Source organism: Conger conger, chromosome 9 (assembly GCF_963514075.1).
Source record: "Conger conger chromosome 9, fConCon1.1, whole genome shotgun sequence".
In the NCBI taxonomy this organism is placed as follows: Eukaryota; Metazoa; Chordata; class Actinopteri; order Anguilliformes; family Congridae; genus Conger; species Conger conger.
The window spans coordinates 24,108,652-24,129,044 of record NC_083768.1 but is presented as its reverse complement, the minus strand read 5'-3'; the positions used below and the strand labels follow the sequence as shown (position 1 = coordinate 24,129,044).

The following is a 20,393-nucleotide window of genomic DNA, read 5'->3' as shown; positions in this document are numbered from 1 at the left end:
TGCTCTGTTTGTTTGTTTGTTCAAAAAAAAAAAATAAAAAAATAAAAAAAAGCCCCTTGTCCTTATCTTTGTTGTACAGGTAGCAGTTGAAATTGTACTTACCTCTAGGGTCTTTCAGCGAACTTATCCCTGGTTATGGGTATGCACTTTGTTGTACGTCGCTCTGGATAAGAGCGTCTGCCAAATGCCAATAATGTAATGTAATGTAATGGACTAACTGAATCCACGATACGTTTTCTACCATTCCTGCAGGCCTAAATATCAAGAGACTTTTTTATTCTGGTCCTTATCTTTGTTGTACTGGTAGCAGTTGAAATTGTACTTCCCTCTAGGGTCTTTCAGCGCACTTATCCCTGGTTATGGGTATGCACTTTATTGTACGTCGCTCTGGATAAGAGTGTCTGCCAAATGCCATTAATGTAATGTAATGTTATTTTTACACAGGTAGTCATTATATGTCTTATATTGATCATTTGGTAGATTAAAAAATATGACAATTACATGTTAGCTACATTATAAGGCCTCCAAAATAGTCAAAATAAACAAATAAAAAATATGATGGTCATATGAAGTAATATTTCCACCATTTTGTAAAGCCTAACAGTTCCTGGGGTATGCTTTCAGACATGATTCAGGCTGTTGTATTGACATTATATGGGACACACATTGAGCACTTGATTTTTCAATCCGTCAAGTTCAGAAATATAATTTAATAACGTTAATTTAATTAATTGACAGGCCAGAGGCATGTATTAGAAAGAGACACACAAACGTGTAGGCCAAGACAGTGAAGCATGCTTCATAATCAGCTGTAGAACAGATCTGATCCCTGGCTCCAGGTTTATGACTCAACAGTAACACTCTGGCCGCATTTCAGCCCTTTGCCTGGTTAATATTTGACTGATTTTGCCCAGTGCAATCAACAGATCCTGAGAAACAAGCATGAATGGTCACAGAGTTCACATCTCACCCAGCCAATAAGATTGAACATTTGGCCAAGGTTACTCCGCTGCAGGACAGCACTCTCTCTATATCTCTCATCCCTGTCTCTCTCCCCCCCCCCCCCCCCTCTCTCTCTCTCTCTCTCTCTCCCCCTCCCTGTCTCTCTCTCTCTCTCTCTCTCTCTCTCTGACTCATCAGACGTGCTGAATCTGGGTGGGGTACAGCTGGCTGCTGGCAGCCACATGAACAGCTGCAGTTGTTCTTAAGAGCTAATACACTATCCCATCGGCTGATTGATGTGATACACCACCACGCAAACTGTCACCCACATTGGCGTGTTCATTCCAGGCCTGAATGAATCTGAAACTACACTATGGCACACTGAAACAGTGCTTTGAGTGGTGTTGTTATAAGCACATACAGTCCCCTCCAAAAGTATTGGAACAGCAAGGCCAATTCCTTTCTTTTTCCAATACACTGAATACATTTGGGGTTGAGATAAAAAGATGAACGAGACAAGAGTTCAGAATTTCAGCACTTATTTCCTGGTATTTACACCAAGTTGTGTTTAATTACTTAGAACATAGCACCTTTGGTATCAGACTACCCAATTTTAGTTGGGTTGCCACCTGGACACATACGAAGGAATGTGGTGCGCAACTACCTTGTGCTTGGTGCCAATTCCTCTTTCATTACAAAAATAAAGAGTGTAATTTGTGAAGGTTAATAACGTCTCTGCAGCATTTGTTACATTACATTTAGAAACGAACACTGGATACGCTGTCTACATTTCATTAAGCAATACTAATGTATATAACACACAAAAATACTTAGGACAGTCCCGGAGAATCCAGGACGGGTGGCAACCCTACTTGCAATAACTGCATCAAGCCTGCGAACCACTGACATCACCAAACTGTTGCATTCTTCTTTTGTGACGCTTTTCCAGGCTTTTACTCGTTCAGTTGCTGTTTGCTGCATGATGAAGTTCCTCCCAATTAGTTTGGAAGCATTTCTCAGACATACTGTAGACTTCTGAATTGATCCTGCTGCTACCATCATGAGTTACATCATCAACAAAGATTAGTGAGCCCACTTCAGAAGCAGCCATGCAAGCCTAAGCCATGACACTTTGGTTGAGGTTAATCTTGGTCTCATCAGTCCGTAAAATTTTGTTCCAGGACTTTTGTGGCTCATCTCTGAACTTCTTTGCAAATTGTAATCTCGCCTTCTTATTTTTACTCCTGATGAGTGGTTTGCATCTTGTGGCATAGCCTCTATATTGGAGCCACTATATTCTTCTAACGGTTTACTGAGATACATTCACCCCTTGGGTATTTCTTCACAGCTCTCACAATGTTTCTGTCATCAACTGTTGTTTTCCGTGGTCGAACTGTTAAATAGCTGTTATTCCAAGTTGTTGTACAAGCTATTCCCAATGGCCCTGACCGATTTCCCCTCTTTTCTCAGCTTCAAAATGGCTTGCTTTTCTTCCAAAGACAGCTCTCAGGTTTTCATACTGGTTTATCTTTTCTAACACAAATACAGTCTCCACTGGCAAAACCCAAGGCTAAAACCAGAGTAGACATTCAGAACTATTTATTGTTTAACCAATCAATCTAACAGCAAGAAACAAGAAACACCTGTCAGTCACATGTTCCAATACTTTTGCTCACCAAAAAATTGGGTGGTCTCATACAAGGTGATATGTTCTAAGTTGTTAATAAATATAACAAATATAGATAGAAATAACAGGAAATAAAAGCTGAAATTTGGATCTGTCATCTCATGCACATCTTTTGACCTCAAACTCAATTGTCTTCAGTGTAGAGCAAAAACAGTGGAATTGACCTTGCTGTTCCAATACTTTTGGAGGGGACTCTATCTGTATACTGCACTTTTGAGACATACAGCTATCATACATACACTCACTGAGCACTTTATTATGTATTTATTACTTTTTATTTTTTATTTTACTTATTGCTCTTATGGCTCTTATGCATACCACTGTCGTAATGTGTGGTTATTTGCATTGCTTTGACCAATCTGGCCCTTCTCCTCTGACCTCTCTCATTAACAATGCATTTTTGCCCACAGAACTGCTGCTCACTGGATTTATTTTAGTTTTTCGCACAATTCTCTGCAAACTGTAGAGACTGTTGGGTATGAAAATCCCAGATCTGCAGTTTCTGAGGTACTCAAACCACCCTGTTTGGCACCAACAGTCATTCTACAATCAAAGTTACAAACAGCTCAACCTCTTGACCTGCATATTTGCATTAACAAGATGGTGTATATGTTTACCTAATAAAGTGCTCACTGAGTGTATATAAGAAAATTTTATTTACTTTATTTATAATTATGCACGAATATTTTTTTCTAGCTCGTGGCTGACAGTAAATTACACAGTCCAGGTGGTTGTGTGTTTGGTTGCTACAAGAAGAAAGGGGTATCGTCACCATCTGTAAAAAAAAAAAAAAAAATTATTAAAAAAAGGATCTGGGAAATATTAATTGTTCTTTGTTTTGTTATGAAATTAGTTTCCTTATTTGACAGGTATGCACATGTGCATATCCATAAGGACGCTTACTACAACTGTGGAATTAATCTAATGTTTCTCTACTCTGATTACTTCCAAGAGCACAGGGCAGTCTCCTGCCACCCTCCCTCTCGCTTTCACTCTGGATTGAAAGCAGCAGCTGACAGGAAGACTGTCACCTGAATATGAGAGGAGTGAATGGAGAAACTCAAACCGTTGATTTTCACACCCCCACTGTTTTGGCCAAGTATCTCTGATCAATTCATTTTGATTTGATCAGATACAACAGGCCTAGTGGCCTGCTTTACTGCCAGTGACACTTATTTGACCCTCATTTTGAGAATCAACAGCTAAATGGAAGTTTTCTTGCGCATGAACTAATGATGTAAAGACACACAACAGGGCCAAGAAACTGGCCTGCTGGATGCAAAATACCGAATAAGCAATTGGCTTGCTGGATGCATGCTGCTGTAGAAAGGAATGTTTTAATCTAACGCTGGCACAGACCCAAAGGGTATAAATATTTTAGGCTACAATAATTGAGACAATAGTTTTTCATGACTGCAGCCTTATTGCTTGTTAGATCAGTATTTAAAAATAAGGATGCCCAGCATAAATAAGCATATGCTAACCGTTAAATTGACGATATTTAGATAAACGGTGTTTCCGATATGTCTTATCCGTTTGTTTTCTCTCTTCACACCACCTCAGATGTAAGCAGTATCTTCTCATGGGTGGCACAAACACAAGTAACCAGGAAACATCTTTAAATTTTTGTCAGACTAAATAGGCGAACAACGAGATTTCAGTCGATGGGCACTGACACAGAAGCTAGTAGCAACAGAAAGGCCTATGATTTCCCGCTGCTTTTACATTGGCGAGCCACAATGTATCATCATCAGAGTGTATCATACGACCACGGGCATGGCAAAATATGCATTGTAAAAGTAGCTTATATTACTAGCCTATATGTTTCCCACAATGAAGCCTACCAAAATATGGCAGCCTACATAAGAATGAACTAAAGCCAATTTCCATTTGTGGCCCTATCCACTTCAATTATGACCACAACTAGCCTGTACAGACCGACCGTGTAGCGTAATATTGATTTTTGTGCATCCTTAGGCTAATTAAGGCCTGCCCTATGACGTCGATATAAAGTTTTCCACTTTCTGAAAGACATGATGACGTACGTCGACAGGCGGGGAAATTTTGCCTGAATTCTGTGATTTGTGGGTCGAATCGGGGAGGGGAGAGGAAGTTGGGGGTGCAACCCTGACTGGCCGCCTCCCCGCGTATAAAAACTCCGACACAAGCCTTTCTTCCTTCTCTTTCTGTTACCTGGCTAGGGGCAGCAGCTGCGGCCGAGTGATCGCATAACACCGGTAAGTGTTTCCTATTTCTTTCGTTGTGGGCAAATGGTGTGTCGCATACTTTTTGAGTTTCTTTTATGTTGTTAACGGTAACTCGACTAAATGACAGATAAAGCCCCGTGACACATTTTTCAACAAACAATGGAGGCATCTCTGGTGCTATAACGTAATTGGTACGCTTACATTTGATCGCCTCAAAGCACACGAGCCTTCTAAATAGTCGTCTTTGTTGATACATTCGGCTCTTTCAAAATGTATTACGGGAAAATTTTAACTTTGTAAAGCGTTTGGAAACTGCTGGTGGGGGAGGGGGTAGTGGGTAGAACAAAGGAGTTTGCCGGGGATAACTGGGCCTTCGGTATGAAGAAACCTGATTCTTTTCCTTAACTCATCACCCCAAACCAGTGTGCCCAGAACTAGATCTGGGTGTGGTGGGGTTTTCAAATGTCTGCCCGTAGCCTAACTTAATACGACGTGGCCTTAAGCAACACGTGTCGTATTGGCTCATGGCCCGAATCCGGCTGGGTCCCGGGACCGCCGAAGGCCCCTGGTTTGTCAATCGTCTTAGGAACTTGTCCCCTCAGGGCATAACTGTTTTGAGAATAACGGTTTTGTATCCTCTTCGTATAATTCGTATCGGTGTTTGATACGAATTTTGTATTTGTATTTTGCTTGAATAATTGGTAGGCAAGGAACCTTTTTCTTTATTGGCGACTTGTGAAACCAGTTGGGAAAGCTTACATGTGACTTGTCCCATCGTAGAAACGTAAAGAATTAACCATGGGAAAGGAAAAGATTCACATCAACATCGTGGTCATCGGCCATGTCGATTCCGGCAAGTCCACAACTACCGGTCATCTCATCTACAAGTGCGGGGGCATCGACAAGAGAACCATCGAGAAGTTTGAGAAGGAAGCTGCTGAGGTTGGTTTCTCAATTTATTCTTTAAACTCACAGACTCTGAATAATTTCGACCAAAGATGGCGGCGGAAACGTGCGTGATCTGGCCATTGAATAGGGAGACCAGTGTAAGGGGCCTTGAAGCCGGCCCGGGTGGGCACGCGGGGCGGAGCATGCGCAGACTGTTCAGTGATGACGCAGCACTTTGTATCAGGCTGATAGTGGGGTGGTCAATTTGACCTAAACGTCTGATTCATTTTACAGCTGGCTGTCCTATTTTCATGAAATTGCTAATGTTCTGTATTTGACTTGTTTAAATTGTAATGGCTAGATTTCTTCTGTAAACTGCTGGAACTAACTCATGAGTTAACATGACTCCTGTTACTTCTGGAATAATGGCTTGGAATTGTCTAAAGCAAACAGTTCTGAAATTCTGAATTTATTGCCACATTTGGCATAAGTGGTGCATTACTATTTAATTATTAAATTTGAACTGTAAATGTTGTGGATCAAAGGTCAAAAGATGGTTTGGTTTAGAACATTCTCTTTAGTATAGTTTAATCTCTTGGATTTATGGTTTGCTATTTGACCAAGTGTCTAATTTGAAATTCAAACTTTTTGGTTAGATGGGCAAGGGCTCCTTCAAGTACGCCTGGGTGTTGGACAAACTGAAGGCAGAGCGTGAGCGTGGTATCACCATTGATATTGCTCTCTGGAAGTTTGAGACCAGCAAATTCTACGTGACCATCATTGATGCCCCTGGGCACAGAGACTTCATCAAGAACATGATCACTGGCACCTCACAGGTAGGATTTTGATCTTAAGCTGAGGGAATGTGGGCTAAGCTTTAGCTTGGCTTGTGGCTATTGGTTTTTCTGCTGGTTGACTTGCTCCTTCTCCCTGTAGGCTGACTGTGCTGTGCTGATTGTGGCTGGTGGTGTTGGTGAGTTTGAGGCTGGCATCTCCAAGAACGGACAGACCCGTGAGCATGCCCTGCTGGCTTTCACCCTGGGAGTGAAGCAGCTCATTGTTGGAGTCAACAAGATGGACTCCACTGAGCCCCCCTACAGCCAGAAGCGTTATGATGAAATCACCAAGGAAGTCAGTGCATACATCAAGAAGATCGGCTACAACCCAGCCACCGTTGCCTTTGTGCCCATCTCTGGTTGGCATGGAGACAACATGCTGGAGCCCAGCAGCAACGTAAGTTTCCTTGCAAGATTATGCTTGTACACTTGTATGCTGGTTTAAGTGTTACCCTGGCAACAATGTGCTCCTTTCCCTTTTCAGATGACCTGGTTCAAGGGATGGAAGGTTGAGCGCAAGGAGGGAAATGGTAGCGGCACCACCCTGCTCGAGGCCCTGGACTCCATCCTGCCCCCTGCCCGTCCCACTGACAAGCCCCTGCGTCTGCCCCTGCAGGATGTCTACAAAATCGGAGGTAAAGTACTTGGCTAGTTTCCGATTGCTATTTGACTTAACTGCTGTGAACCATCTGAGTGCTGACCCTTCTGCTTATTTCCAGGTATTGGAACTGTACCCGTTGGCCGTGTTGAGACTGGCCTGCTGAAGTCTGGAATGGTGGTGACCTTCGCCCCCGCCAATGTGACCACTGAGGTGAAGTCAGTGGAAATGCACCACGAGTCCCTGGTTGAGGCTCTCCCTGGTGACAATGTTGGCTTCAACGTCAAGAACGTGTCTGTCAAGGAAATTCGCCGTGGCAATGTTGCTGGGGACAGCAAGAGCGACCCACCCATGCAAGCTGGTAGCTTCACTGCTCAGGTAAGATTGCAGTACATCAGACTGGTAATGCTATTCAGCTGGTCTAATTTTAGTGCCAACCATCTCTTAAACAGTTGGTATGCATTTAGACCAGGAGTCTAGTGGTTCTACCCTGTGCTTGTGTTGAAGCGGTCTAACCTCATCAATATTTCCCCTAGGTCATCATCCTGAATCATCCTGGACAGATTTGCGCGGGTTATGCCCCTGTGTTGGACTGCCACACCGCCCACATCGCCTGCAAATTCAATGAGCTCAAGGAGAAGATTGACCGCCGTTCTGGCAAGAAGCTTGAAGACAACCCCAAGCACCTGAAGTCTGGTGATGCTGCCATTGTTGACATGACTCCTCAAAAGCCAATGTGTGTGGAGAGCTTCTCTGAATATCCCCCTCTTGGTGAGTTCCCTCAGTCTTTCACCTTGATTGACAAGTAGATTGAAAAATTAGAATTAAACTGACCTTAAATGTAACCTGTGTTCTGCAGGTCGGTTTGCTGTCCGTGACATGAGGCAGACCGTTGCTGTTGGTGTCATCAAGGCTGTGGAGAAGAAGAGCGCCAGCAGTGGCAAGGTGACCAAGTCTGCACAGAAGGCTGCCAAGAAGTGAATTCCTCTCCCCCAGGCTGTTCCTCTGGGCCTGGGGTCTGCAGTGCCCCATTACACCTTGTCTCAGAACCTGAGCTCCCTCTTAAAGGACTGGCTAATGCTCATCAAAACTCATCGCAAAAGTTTCCGCAGGAAAAGAAATCAAGAAAATTGCCGCCTTGGCTTCATAAATTGAGTGACAGTGCCTCTTTCAGTTTAAATTTGAGTTGAGATTGGAAAGCTGCACCTGTTTGACATGTCACTTACTGAATTGGAAAGAAGCTGCTGTTAACTAATAAAGGTCTTTGAATTTCTTGATTATTGAATGTTTCCTCCTTTCCTTCTGATTGAGAGCATGTTCAGTTGTGGCTGCAGTTTCATTCTGAAGTTTACTTTTGGGTCAGTGGTGACATGGTGGATGGACAGCACTGCAGTGATGTCCACTCCTGCCTCTTGTGGAACACGTGTTGCTTCTCACCCCCTCGCTGCAGCTGCCACTGACGTTTTGTGGCCCGAATGATTTTTTTATTTTTTCATTTGCCAGCCAATCGAGATGTTGAATTTTGCCCTGCAGCAGCCAATAATACCCGGCTGTCTTGCATTCCAGCCACGCGGTCCAAACTGACAGGTTCTCCCGCCCCCCATGTGCCGGTATAAAATGCGATGTGGGACTGAATTCTGTCCTTTCTCCGGTCTGTTCCAGGGATAACTGCCGCAATCTTTTACAGCAGGTTTGTAACCAGGTTTTAAACCCATTTCAGCACTGCGTCTTAAAATGGTGGCATTTGTAACCTAATACTGTGCCTTTTCTGCGTTGGTCTGTTCCATCCTCATCGGGTTTTGTTCTGGACCTTGACATTGGGCAACTGTAACGGGTATTGTGAATAACGTAAATGGAGTATTTTCCTGTTCGTTAATTACTAAATTGTGTTGCCAGATCTGGATTTTAAGTCAGTTCTGTGAATACTTAGCATCTAAATTGTCATGATTTCGTTAACGGATTTTACGCAAATCCCTTCGCCGCAGGGTTGTAATGTCAAGCCCTATGATGCAAAATAGCGTTAGTTTTTGGAAATATCGGTGTGGTTTGTTTCAACGAGTCATGGCATGTCAAGTCATGCAAGGGAGAAATAACGGGCCAGGGGGGAGGGGGGCTGCGGTCCCTACTGGGTTAATGTAGCTAGCTACTTTCCCTTGAGCCCTACTCTGACATTTAGCCATTTAATAGTTTATTCTGGACTATTAAAGGTGGTATATTGTATTAAGGGCTCGGTACAGGTGGGAGAAGTTGGGTTGGGTGCCGGTTGGATTTTTACCCGGTCTGCATGCAGCCGTTGCTTGTGCTAATCTTGAACAACATGGCCGGCCGGTGCTCTCAACTGTACCTCAACATGGAGGGCAGAAAGGGAGGAGTGGAGGGGGCGGGCACATGCCGCGCAATGAACAGCACTAACGTTAGCTAACTTGGCTACATTCTAAAATATTCGCTGGCTGGAAATGACTGGCGATTGTCAAATGATAGCTAGTTGGTAACCGGGCTGGCAATATTTTATACAGCTATGGTTACCTAGCTAACTTTCATACGAGCCTGTTTTAGCCAAAATGGCAGTCCCTTAGAGTTCCCGTTATTTGCTAAATATAGCCGCTCTCGGCTAGCTACAGTTGGCTATATGGTGAGATTGCAAAGATGTCGACTGAATGAATTCATACCGACGCTATTTCCCTTTTAAATAGTAAATAAAACATGGGGAAGGAAAAGACCCATATCAACATCGTGGTCATCGGCCATGTCGACTCCGGCAAGTCCACCACCACCGGGCACCTGATCTACAAGTGCGGTGGCATTGACAAGAGAACCATCGAGAAGTTCGAGAAGGAAGCTGCGGAGGTGGGTGTCTCGTGAATCGGGAGAGGGAGGGGGACGTGGTTTGCAAAAAAAAAAAAAAACGGCATCAGTCATCGGGCGTGTCTTGCAAAACGAGTGCGTAATCGCAACAATGGCGTCACCTACAGTACAATTCGATGTACTTCCCGAATCCCCTGTTAATATTGTTCAACCTTAAAATACTAGAGAGCTGGCAAGCGTTTTATTCCGAGTAGCAGTTGGAAAATATCTGGATCCGGATCTCCGTTTGGTATTCCCCCAACAAACTGTACTTTTACATGCCAACTAAGGGTTAGTATGTCAATTTTTACCATTTTCAATCAAGTTTGAGATTAAGTTACAGGTTACAGTACTACACAATATGTATTATGCCTGTTGTGTATGATATTTACATGGATTTATCCCTGTCCTGTCCATGGAAAGTAATTGGACAGTCTTGAATCTTGAAACAAATAGCAAGTTATGAGACTGCCCACTTGACTGGTGTCTGCCTACTAATAAAGACAATTGCATAATGTACACCATACTTACTACAGTGTGGCATGAAAGGCTTTTTTAAAGGGATGTATTTTTACAACAAATTACACGAACATAATATCAGTTTCCAATTTATATAAGGATTACGGTTAAAATATGAAATTTCAAGTGTGCTAAAAGTAGACTCCAAATTTGGTATACAAACTATATTTGTGGTGTAGCTTCTTGTATCACTTTCTGCAGGCTGCATAGTATGCATGTTATAGAATACACAATTTAGTATTTGCATGATTTACCATAGAGCTGCTAATACACAGTAAACTCCAGAAGTATTGATAAAAATGAAGAAAATTCTATGTAACATAGATTATCTGTGTTATGTTCAAATAGGGGAAAATGATATGCTATTTCAGTGCGTTCGCACTCATGTTTCGATGTTTTTTAAGTGATCTCATTTTTTTCTGAAAACCATAGGTGTCAAAATTATTAGCATCCCTAACAATTATTGTGAATAAAACCAAAATTGCCCGTAGGTATGAGTGTGTGAGTGAATGGTGTGTGTGCCCTGCGATGGACTGGCTACCTGTCCAGGGTGTATTCCTGCCTTTCGCCCAATGTATGCTGGGGTAGGCTCCAGCCCCCCCACGGCCCTGTTCAGGATAAGCAGGTTAAGATAATGGATGGATCGATGGAAGCCAGCATGATCCCTTTGTCAACCATCAGCATTGGAAAAGCCAAAGAATTGTCATATTATATTAAAACACATTATATTACATTAATTGCATTTGTCAGATGCTCTTATCCAGAGGGATGTACAGTTGATTAGACTACCAGAGGACTCAAGTGCACGTTGTCCCCACAGATACTGAGGAAGATGGTGAGGGAGGAAATAAAGAACCCAAGGATCACAGAGATTGCAGAGATTGGTTGCTACTTGGGGTCAAAAGTCTCAGAAAGAACCATAAAATAGAACCTATATACCAGCAAACTATTTGGAAGAGTAGCACGAAGCCCTTACTGAGCACAATACAGAAAATTGGACTTTCTGGTCATCCACACCATCAGCATGTTTGGCGACAAAAGAGGAACGCATACAAGGAAATGCACCTCATACCTACTGCCAAATATGGAGGTTGGTCATTGATGATTTGGGGATGTTTTGCTGGCAGTGGCTGAGGGCACAATTTGAGATCAATCACATAATGAATTCAGCAAAGGAAATTTTGGCAGAAAATCTAGTTTCTGCTAGGACACTGAGACTTGGTCATGAGTGGATTTTCCAGCAGGGCAATAACTTCAAACAGACATAAAATCCACACAGAAATGGTGTGAAGTGAAAGTGAAAACAACATCCTGTTCTGCAAGGCCATCTCAGTCTGCAAACTTAAATTTCATTGAGAATCTGGGGTCTGAACCGAATCAATAAGCCGAACCCCAAGGATAACAATGATCTTGAAAAGTTGAATGGAGGAATAGTCAAAAAGCCCTCCAAACGTGTTGTCTAACCGTATCACAATTTCTAGGAAAAGACTCAATGGCTATCATCTTTGCCAGGGGTGGTTGCATAACGTATTAAACCAGGGGTGGCAATAATTGTGAAACCTGTTCGTGGGGGAGAGAGATTTATTTGATCAATTTAAGATTTTGATTGATTCAGTTGAATCACTAATAAAGCACACTACTCTACACATTTCAAAATACAGTTTATGTCCATAACTATTATTTTTTAGTTTACAGTATTTTTTGTGAATGCTTTTCAAGGGTGCCAATAATTCTGGAGCTGACTGTGTACGTGTTATATGATGCATATTTTGACTGTTACATCCACAACATGAGATTTTCATGAGGTTTCCGATATAAAAGAGGTCTATAAAATCACTACTTGGTTGTGCACCTTGGGGAAATCCAGTTCTAAAAAGTTGCAAGCTGCACATTGACTTAGTTAAGATCAAAGGAACTGTTACTGGGTGAATCTGTCCTACGTTTGAAGAATACAAAATCCTAAATTGTGTAATCTGTTCATAGATGGGCAAGGGCTCCTTCAAGTACGCCTGGGTTTTAGACAAACTGAAGGCGGAGCGTGAGCGTGGTATCACCATTGACATCTCCCTCTGGAAGTTTGAGACCAGCAAATACTATGTGACAATTATTGATGCCCCTGGGCACAGAGACTTCATCAAGAACATGATCACCGGCACATCGCAGGTAGGGCGGTACACCACCACTGTTGGATGTCTTTTTACTCATGTATTGCCTCCTTTATTTCATACTTGTAGTTTATTAGTGTGGTTGGACCAGTAGCAGGTCTGTGTGATAGCCGTGCAATGCATTTTTAGAAGTAAGCTTAATACATCTGGATGTAGATTTTTTGATTTGAAGAATGTACAATATACAATTCTCATTGAATTGTGATGTGAGAATGGGAGGCATAGTTATACCAATCTAAAGCGATTTTAGATTGAAGTAAATTCTATTGTATTCTATAAATTCAAATTGGTCATAATATTTTATTTTTTTGACGTGTATTTACAACAGTGAGCTCCATAATGTTCGGGACACACTTTTTTCATTTTGGCTAGGTACTCTACAATTTAAAATGTGTAATCAAACATACATTGTCATATATTTATTAAAGGATATTTGTATGCATTGTGGTTTCAGCATGTACAAATGACAGCACATTGACTCCATTTCCGGGCACCATAATGCCTTCACATGTGTTCCTGATTTCTACAGGTAATAGGAGAGCTTTCAGAATCTAGTGTTGATTTAGACTTTTGGGGTCTGTCAACATGAGGACCAGAGTTGTGCCAATGAAAGTGCCAATGAAAGCCAAGGAAGCCATCATAAAATAAGAGGAAAAAAAGTCAGAGACATTGGCCAAAACCCTAGGCTTGCTAAAATCAACTGTTTGGAGCATTATTAAGAAGAGAACACTGATAAGTAATTACAATGGGCCTGGTAGGCCGAAGAAGAACTTTCCAATTGATGACTAAAGAATTCTCACTGTCATGAAGAAAACCCCCAAAGACAGATCTGACCGATCAGAAACACTCTTCAGGAAGCAGGCATGGAGAAACCCATGGTCGTTAACACCAGACAGAACAGCCACTGCAGTTGGATACTTTTGAAGGCATGGAGTTACTTCAGAATGAAAAGTTCAGCCCTGGAATTATACTAACCTGACTGATTGAAGCCCTAACAAGTAAATCACCTGGGTCTGGGCCTTAGTAATAATCATCTTTTTAAAAAGTTAACAAAGAATAATCCAAAAGGGTTCCCAAACCTTTGCACAGGGCTCTTTTCCTTTTTTTAAATTTATGAACAGTAAAACATGAAAATAACAAGCTATTTGTTTGAAAATGTGCAGAAAGGTCTCATGTTTAACAATGTACCATTTAGAGTTCACGTTTGCTTTCAATCACATACAGATTAATTGTAACAGACATTAAAACCTGGGGTGCCCAAATTTTTGCACCCCACTGTAATTAGCTGCAAAAACAAGATAGCTATGTATCTAGCTAAGAATGACCTAAAAGAGCCTGTCGAGTTAAGGAAAAGGGTCTTGTGTACACATAACGCCGGGAACAGACTATTTTTGTCTTTCACAATGGTCACCATGTCAGATTAGGCAATCGGAGTGCCATAAATTCTTGCAGTGTCTTGGCCGGGAGAGTGGCAACACCACAAGTATGACCCTGACCAATCATCGTATGCTGCCGTCATCACATCATCTGCTGTCATCACGATCTGGCGCAAGTTCATAGGTCGTTGGGGAGGAGGGTCAAGAAATTGTCAATCATGGCTACAGAAGCGCTACGTGTGATGCTGCCGGTCTTGTGTTCCGAAAAGAAAGAAGAAGGAAAGAAATAAAAAAAACGATTGTGGACCCGTTCCTGGGTGTTGCGAAGACGACAGTATGGGCTCTCTATCCATGAAAGAGAACTTGAGGTAACGAATGTATTAACATTCGTGGAGCATCCCAGACACCACATCGCTGATCTTCGATGATGTCACACTACAAGGTGTAAACACACCCGTACGTGGTTCCTGACATTCATATTCTGGCCCGGCACTGGAAATTTGACGGAAAATCGTTTCAAAATCTGGTTGAATTTGTGTAGTCTTCTTTTGTTGCTGCAGTGAAATCTACTGCTTCCAGTCCAGGAGGAGGTACCACATCATACTGCCATTTTGGCTATTCTCCTTACCACCCTATCGGCACAGTGTCTGTCTTTTAAAAAAATGGTCTTAAAGTCAGCCTCCATGTTCAGCCCTGTGGCCAGAGGTTCCTTGGCCACTACATCCAGCAGCTTCCTTTCTATGTGGAGACGATGCTGGTCAGGAATAATGGGGCTGCAGAAGACCAAGATTCAGAGGTATTCAGAGTGATGATAAGAGTAGAGTGAGGAGGCCGAAAGGAACTGCCTTCGATCTGAACTGGAAAATACCATGAAAATACACTCGTTTCATATGCAGAAGAGAAAACTTGAGGCAACTAGTGCCCAAAACAAGCAGGAGTTGAAGACGGCTGCTGTACAGGACTGGCAGACCATCACCAGGGAAGATCCTTTAGCACCTGCCACTTGGTCTTGTCTATAGGTCACAGACTTCAATGTGACAAAGTTCTAAACATGACTACTTTCATTTACATAGCATTAATATGTCCCAAACATTATGATCCCCTGATAAAGTGCTGTAATTTCTACATTGTGAAAGCAGAATTAATAACAATACCCTTAATACAAGTTGATAATCTGCACTTTAACCATGCATGAATTGTTTGATTCCAAATCTAAAATCTTACTCAATTTCTTCCACACTCCCTCCCCGTCTCTTTCCCTCTGCTTATTTTCTCCCTGTAGGCTGACTGTGCTGTGCTAATTGTGGCTGGAGGCGTAGGTGAGTTTGAGGCTGGCATCTCCAAGAACGGACAGACCCGTGAGCATGCCCTGCTGGCCTACACCCTGGGAGTGAAGCAGCTCATTGTTGGAGTCAACAAGATGGACTCCACTGAGCCCCCCTACAGCCAGAAGCGTTTTGAGGAAATCACCAAGGAAGTCAGCGCATACATCAAGAAGATCGGCTACAACCCAGCCACCGTTGCCTTTGTGCCCATCTCTGGTTGGCATGGAGACAACATGCTGGAGCCCAGCAGCAACGTAAGTTTTGCCATGCACAGAATGATACTAACTGAAGCTACACTGACCTGATTAAAGCTCCTGTCCATGGTACTACTCTGTTCTCTGTTTGTTAGTTTTTGGTGTCAGGTTACCTTATTAAAAGCAGAGTTCATTAGAGTTCAGGTGTGGTGGAACCTCTTCTGGAAAGAATTTGTCCAGTGACAAAATTGCACTACTGTTAACAAAGTTGATATTAATGAACCCACCTGCCAAATAGTTGGGCAACTTCAGCTGGCCTGGATGAACACGTTTTTATCACACACGTCACCACTGGCCAGTCAGGAACTCGGTGTGCAAGCCTGACTTGTGAACCGCAGAGTGAACTAAAAAAACGGCAGTTGAAATCACAAGCGTTGGCATTAAGAAGGGAGTGGCTTTGCAATAAATTTCTGTTCGGCAGAGATGCACAAAAAACATAACTGTTTCCTTCCGAGTCTCCAGCTGTTTGCAAACCCTCTCTGCTACACACAGATGACCTGGTTCAAGGGATGGAAGGTTGAGCGCAAGGAGGGAAATTCCAGCGGCACCACCCTGCTGGAGGCCCTGGATTCCATCCTGCCCCCAAGCAGGCCCACCGACAAGCCCCTGCGTCTGCCCCTGCAGGACGTCTACAAAATCGGAGGTAAAATCCACTTCACCGCCACTTCCTGTCCTCGTATTTTTACCTCGAAGACTCATGAAGCGTGCAGATGATTGCAATGTCCGTGTGATCACTGAAATCTGACAGTGACAGGCCCACTTCTCCCCATCCCTTACAGGTATTGGAACTGTACCCGTTGGCCGTGTGGAGACTGGAGTCCTGAAACCTGGCATGGTGGTGACCTTCGCCCCCGCCAATGTGACCACTGAGGTGAAGTCAGTGGAAATGCATCACGAGTCCCTGGTTGAGGCTCTCCCCGGTGACAATGTTGGCTTCAACGTCAAGAACGTGTCCGTCAAGGAAATTCGCCGTGGTAACGTGGCCGGTGACAGCAAAAATGACCCTCCCCAGGAGGCTGGAAACTTTACGGCTCAGGTGAGGGTGGTGTTTTTTGGGGAGGGGGAGGGGGTCTGTCTCAGGGAGTTGCACACGAAAAGGAAAGGGGAGGTCTGTCTTGTTTTAAAGTTAAAATACAGCATTATCAAAGTTAAGATTAATACAGGTATTATTAGATAGGCAGTATGAGATAGTACAGGCAGGGCAAATAACTGCAGCAGTTCTTCTTTTGTTTATGTAACTCACAGACTTATAAGACTCAGACATTCCCCAGCACCTACAATATTGATTTTACAATGAGTACAATGAGGCTTTCTTCATACTTGAACGCTGTGTTGCGTTCCTGTCCAAGTGAGTCCGTCAGGTCCTTGTCAGCCTCCTTTCAGTTGTGACCTCTGACCTCACACTGTCCCCTTTGGCCTTCCCGTGTATCCCCAGGTCATCATCCTGAATCATCCGGGACAGATCTCCCAGGGTTACGCCCCTGTGTTGGACTGCCACACCGCCCACATCGCCTGCAAATTCAGCGAGCTCAAGGAGAAGATTGACCGCCGTTCTGGCAAGAAGCTTGAAGACAACCCCAAGCACCTCAAGTCTGGAGATGCCGCCATTGTCGTCATGGTGCCCGGAAAGCCAATGTGTGTCGAGAGCTTTGCCACCTACCCTCCACTGGGTGAGTTCCTTGCCCCAAGACAAGTTCAATGTGCCTTTACACCTAAAATGTTCTTCAGTGTCTTTCTTTCCATGTTTAAAAATGAAACTCCTTGGCCTCATCCTTACTCTGGTACATACACATTCCTAGGTCATCTCAGATTCCCAGGACACAACTTTGAATACATTTTGCCTACATGGATGGCTTTAGAGCTTAAGCCTGTGTCCTCACGGTGAAAGATTTCGTAGACTAGTTGCCAGAAGTCCATTAATATTTGATGAAGCTGAGCAACCGAGTGACGAAAGTTGACCGACAAAGGTTGCCAATGGCTCATCTTTTCACCTGCATCGGCCGTCAACATCGAAAAAGACTTCTGATTTTCCAACTGATTTGATCCTTTATTCTGAATAATTGTTCTGCCCAGGTTCACTCATTGCAATGGAGAAGCAGCTAAAAACACAAGGATAGACATTAGACTATGGCACATATTTAGCCTCTCTGCCAAAATCAGTCACATTAACACCAAAGCACATTGAGTTATTTTCTTTACAGCACTGGAGAGCTAGCTTTTGCTAACAATCTAGTCAATTCAATAATGCTGTGTTTGTATAACTGTAATGTTAATAAGCTAGCAATTGACATAGAGAGATCACTAGGTAGCTAACTGCTTGTGAGAGAGAGATTGCTAGCTAGCTGGCTAGTGAGAGATAGCGAAAGGCTATATGTTGAGAGATATAGATATAGCTTGTTGGCTAGTGAGAGAGATCTAGGTAGCTCGCGACCAAGAGAGATAGATATGTTGCTAGGTAGCAAGAACGAATAATAATCATCAGTGTCATAACATAACTATAATAACTAGAGGATAGGCTATGTGGCAAAGAATATGTATTTGGTGTGGTGTTATGCCGTTTTTCCTCTATTAAAAATGTAGCTGCACAAGACCACTAAGAGGAAACAATGGTAAGCTCTCGCCCCTCCCTCAGCCCGTCAACCAAGTTGCTCAGTGAGAGCATGGGGTAAAATAGGATAGACTAAAAACTCAACTGAATCAGTTTTGTTGGTTCTACTTGATTAGAATTTTGTGCACCTCGCATAGTTGTACTTACAAGGACACAGATGAGCAAACTTCTCATTTTCTTCTGGCTTCAAGTCCCATGCAATGAAAACATGTTCCAAGGACACAGTTGCTTCAGGATATGCAGAGATGTTGTTGTGTGGGTGTCGCTTAAACAGTAAGTTCTGGCTCCAGGTTGTAAGCCACGACTAATGTGCGGTGTAATGCCGTATTACCTCAACCAGGCACCAGGCAGTGGCAGATTGGCTGAATGACTGGATGATGCAAAGTTTCTTTTGAAAGTTGGAATAACTATTCTGGAGCACAGACCCTCTTCAAATATTTCTGTGTTGGCTTGTGTCCCAGTAGATGGATATGTAAATTACAATTGCATAGCAACAAGATTTAAGCAAAGTTTTTAACTGATCTACCTTTGCCAATACAGCTTGTATAGTACAGTATTTGTACAGTGCATTCACTAACTCACTAGTTTGCAGTGATCTGTGATCCCTCTCAGGAATACCTGTCTTCTTGCATGCAGTGTGCAGCCATCTCTAAATAGAAAAAGAGAACACTGTCATTGCCAACATGCCAACTCTTTTTCTCTGTCCTTTCTCTGACCCCCCACACCCACCCCTTTCCCAGGTCGCTTTGCTGTCCGTGACATGAGGCAGACCGTGGCCGTGGGTGTGATCAAGGCTGTGGAAAAGAAGGCTCCTTCCACTGGCAAGGTCACCAAGTCCGCACAGAAGGCTGCCAAGGCGAAATGAACTCCCCTGCCTGACCCAGACCCCCAGCGTGCCGTGTCTGTGGCTCCCCGCCCCACCATGTGTCAAACCCTGAGTTCTCTGTTGAAGGACTGGCTAATGCTGATCAAAACCCATCGCAAAAGTTTTCGCAGGAAAGGGAAAAAAGTTTGTTTTAAAAAAACTGCTTTGGGGGGGGAGGGGAAATGCTGTTAACTATAATAAAAATGATCAATAATTGCATAAATAAGAAACCTGTGCCGCTGTGTTCTTTCTAAGTCAGTGTGTCATCAAGGCAGATGTCACCACAGGGAAAGGGATGTTGCTGCATTACAATGGCCAGTGCTCATTCTTTCATTCAGAATAGTTTGATCGCTGTGTTGCAGTAAGAATACATTACAACATGGCCAAAAATATTTGCTGGTTATGGAGCAATAATTACTCGCTGACAGCATCAAGGCAAATGTTTTTAATAACCTGCTGTCACATTTCACTTATGTACAGTGGGAGCAATAATTATTTGATCCCTTGCTGATTTTGTAGGTTTGCCCACTTACAAAGAATGGAACTGTGTAGAATGTTTATCATTGGTACATTTTAACATTGAGAGACAGAATATCACAAAATAATCCACAATAACATCATATAAATTTTATGAATTTAATGTCATATTTTCACATGAAATAAGTATTTGATCCATAGAACAATAGGACTTAATACTTGGTGGAGAAACCTTTGTTGGCAAGCACAGAGGTCAGACGTTTGTTGTAGTTTTTCACCAGGTTTGCACAGATCTTGGAAGGGTTTTTGGTCCACTCCTCTTTGCAGATCCTCTCCAAATCCTTAAGGTTCCGAGGCTGTCGCTTAGCAACTCGAAGCTTCAGCTCCCTCCACAGATTTGATGGGATTTAGGTCTGGAGACTGGTTAGGCCACTCCAGGACCTTAATATGCTTCTTTTTGAGCCACTCCTTTGTTGCCTTGGCCGTATGTTTTGGGTCGTTGTCATGTTGGAAGACCCATCCACGACCCATTTTCAGTGCTCTCACTGAGGGAAGGAGGTTGTCGCCCAAAATTTCCTGGTACATGGCCCCATTCATCCTCCCCTCGACACGGTGAAGTCGTCCTGTCCCCTTGGCTGAGAAACACCCCCAAAGCATAAGGTTTCCACCTCCATGCTTCACAGTGGGGATGGTGTTCTTGGGGTTGTACTCAGCATTTCTCTTCCTCCAAACACAGCGAGTCGAGTTGATGCCAAATAGCTCTATTTTGGTCTCATCTGACCACATCACCTTCTCCCAAGCC

At 43.2% G+C, this 20,393-nt stretch overlaps 2 protein-coding genes across 2 annotated transcripts; both read left to right on the top strand.

The window, feature by feature from the left end:
• The first annotated feature begins 4,706 nt into the window (after positions 1-4,706).
• LOC133137243 (elongation factor 1-alpha, somatic form-like) lies at positions 4,707-8,438 on the top strand. The gene is made up of 8 exons (XM_061255386.1): positions 4,707-4,866; positions 5,617-5,778; positions 6,381-6,560; positions 6,661-6,957; positions 7,045-7,195; positions 7,280-7,536; positions 7,695-7,929; positions 8,018-8,438. The coding sequence occupies exons 2-8, from the start codon at positions 5,635-5,637 to the stop codon at positions 8,137-8,139; spliced, it is 1,386 nt and encodes a 461-aa protein (XP_061111370.1). The 5' UTR covers positions 4,707-4,866; positions 5,617-5,634; the 3' UTR covers positions 8,140-8,438.
• Positions 8,439-8,704: 266 nt separating this feature from the next.
• LOC133137242 (elongation factor 1-alpha) lies at positions 8,705-19,344 on the top strand. The gene is made up of 8 exons (XM_061255385.1): positions 8,705-8,848; positions 9,852-10,005; positions 12,505-12,684; positions 15,345-15,641; positions 16,134-16,284; positions 16,421-16,677; positions 17,077-17,311; positions 18,990-19,344. Exons 2-8 carry the CDS (start codon positions 9,862-9,864, stop codon positions 19,112-19,114), a joined length of 1,389 nt encoding a protein of 462 aa, XP_061111369.1. The 5' UTR covers positions 8,705-8,848; positions 9,852-9,861; the 3' UTR covers positions 19,115-19,344.
• Positions 19,345-20,393: the final 1,049 nt, after the last annotated feature.